The sequence below is a fragment of the Trichechus manatus genome, unplaced genomic scaffold, assembly GCF_000243295.1.
Source record: "Trichechus manatus latirostris isolate Lorelei unplaced genomic scaffold, TriManLat1.0 scaffold00071, whole genome shotgun sequence".
NCBI lineage: Eukaryota > Metazoa > Chordata > Mammalia > Sirenia > Trichechidae > Trichechus > Trichechus manatus.
Genome location: NW_004444007.1, coordinates 350,114 through 352,122, shown reverse-complemented (window position 1 = coordinate 352,122; position 2,009 = coordinate 350,114). Strand labels below are relative to the sequence as shown.

Below are 2,009 nucleotides of genomic sequence, written 5' to 3'. Positions count from 1 at the left end.
TCTGTTGTGCATGGGGTTACCATGAGTTGGGAGCTGACTGATGGCAGCTAACAACAACAACAAGGAATACTATTTCTGTTCTCTATTATATCCTAGGCTGATTTCTCCGTAATTGCTTGCTTCTATCAGCATCAGCATTTTCCCTTTTGCCTCATCAGTGAGGAGGGACCTTTAATTAGCTAATAAATGCAAAAGAAAACTTCGTTTACCTATAGCAAAAGAGAAAAGGAAGAAAGGGCAACAGTATCAGGTGGGTTGAATAATCAGAATGTGAGCTTCGAAGTGGCTGGAATTCTGTCTTGTATCCCCCAAGCATAGAGCACACTTATAATGTGCCTGGTACATTGAAGAGACTCAACAAATACTCACAGAATGAATGAATTACCTGGGAATGATCTATTAGCAGAATAAGTCCTTTCACCACACTGACAGGGTCGCTAGATGCTGACAGCATTTTGGCCATCAAATCACTGTATCCACTGAAAAAGGTGACAGGTCTAAGCTGAACATCAAAAAGTATGGCTGACAGGCCAGCATAGGAGTCAAGGTCCTCCTCCCCCTCATCAGGAGTGGCTGCAATTAAGGCCTCCAGTCCTTGAGCTTCAATGACCACCTAGGGAGAAATCAATATAACATACAAGACACAAGTCATGGTACTTGATAGTGAGGCTCTGAGCTACAGCTAGAACTTCCCTAGGGTCAAAAATGGAAATATCTGAAGAATCTAGGAAAATAAAAACATAAGGTGAGGAGATTTTCTCCATTTAATCCTCACAAGTATTCTTTGAGGAACAAAACGATTTTATCCATTTTGTAGATGAGGAAATGAAGGCTCAAGTTCACCCAACTAGTAAATAGCAGAGGCAGGATCCAAACCCCTCTGTCTGACTCCAAAGTCCATGCATTTTTCCATTTTTATTATGTCATCCTAGAGACTCTAAGTCTCTCCAGGACTGTCACATAATGGACAGGAAAGACAGGAAATCAACCAAGCCATTTAAGTGCAATTGTCATTACACTGAGCTTGTGTGCACTGAGCCTGGATCTAGGCCTAAGGATCAAATGTTCAAACATGAACCCAAATGGCACTTTTGTAGGGCCTCAAAAAGGGAATGGAGAGGTGTTGGAACAGTCAGAGAGGACCTGAAGGTTACTTCTGTTAGAGAGTATGGTATTCTGTAAGCTACAACTCACACCATTCCGCGTCAAACTTTTTTCTCTCTAGCTAAAAAAAAAAAGATGATGAACACCACGAGGGGGCTCACACCCTGAACTCTACCATACATAAGAATCCTACTTATTTTCTGTCCTGCATACCCAGCGCCTTAACCACTGGGTGTTTTGCATTCTAAAGTGCGTATCAGAAAACAGATGGTGATTCCTCAGGACCGAGTGGCATGGTATTGTGACTATGGTCCTATCAAAGGGTAGAGTAATATAATATTGACAAGCATTCTAATTATATGGCACTGAATCATTTTTAAAGCTTATATATAACCTTATTTACAAGATTATAATTTGATATGTATAAAAACTACAAAGGTAGTATGTTTCATAGGAAACCTTTATAGATGTCACCTAATTTTCAATAAAACTAAAGGGATTGAAGTCAGCCACTTGTCCAGTGTCTGTATGTCTTTTCTTTCCTAGCAGTATTAGAAAAAAATATACAGACTGACTCTTCAGAGAGCCATATTCTATTTTGAAAGTTTTCACTATTGAGAGTCTCAATCTCTTCATAGAAATACCCAGAGAAGGAAAACATATTCTAGAATTAAATACTTGGTATCATGGATTGAATTATGACCCCAAAAATATGTGTCAACTTGGTTAGGCCATGATTCCCAGTATTGTGTGGTTGTACTCCATTTCGTGATTGTAATTTTCCTATGTGTTGTACATCCTAATCTCTCCCTGTTGTTAATGAGGCAAGATTAGATTATGTTAAAGAGGATTAGGGTGGAATTATAACACCCTTACTAAGGTCACATCCCTGATCCAGTGTAAAG

The 2,009-nt window shown here is 39.4% G+C and overlaps 1 protein-coding gene across 1 annotated transcript in view; it reads right to left on the bottom strand.

Annotated features, from left to right (window-relative positions):
• The window catches only part of MTTP (microsomal triglyceride transfer protein), a 60,506-nt gene that overhangs the window by 15,944 nt on the left and 42,553 nt on the right, over positions 1-2,009 (bottom strand). Inside the window, exon 14 of the mRNA XM_023734704.1 lies at positions 386-613. Coding sequence (XP_023590472.1) covers positions 386-613 — 228 coding nt within the window. The remainder of the gene's footprint in view (positions 1-385; positions 614-2,009) is intronic.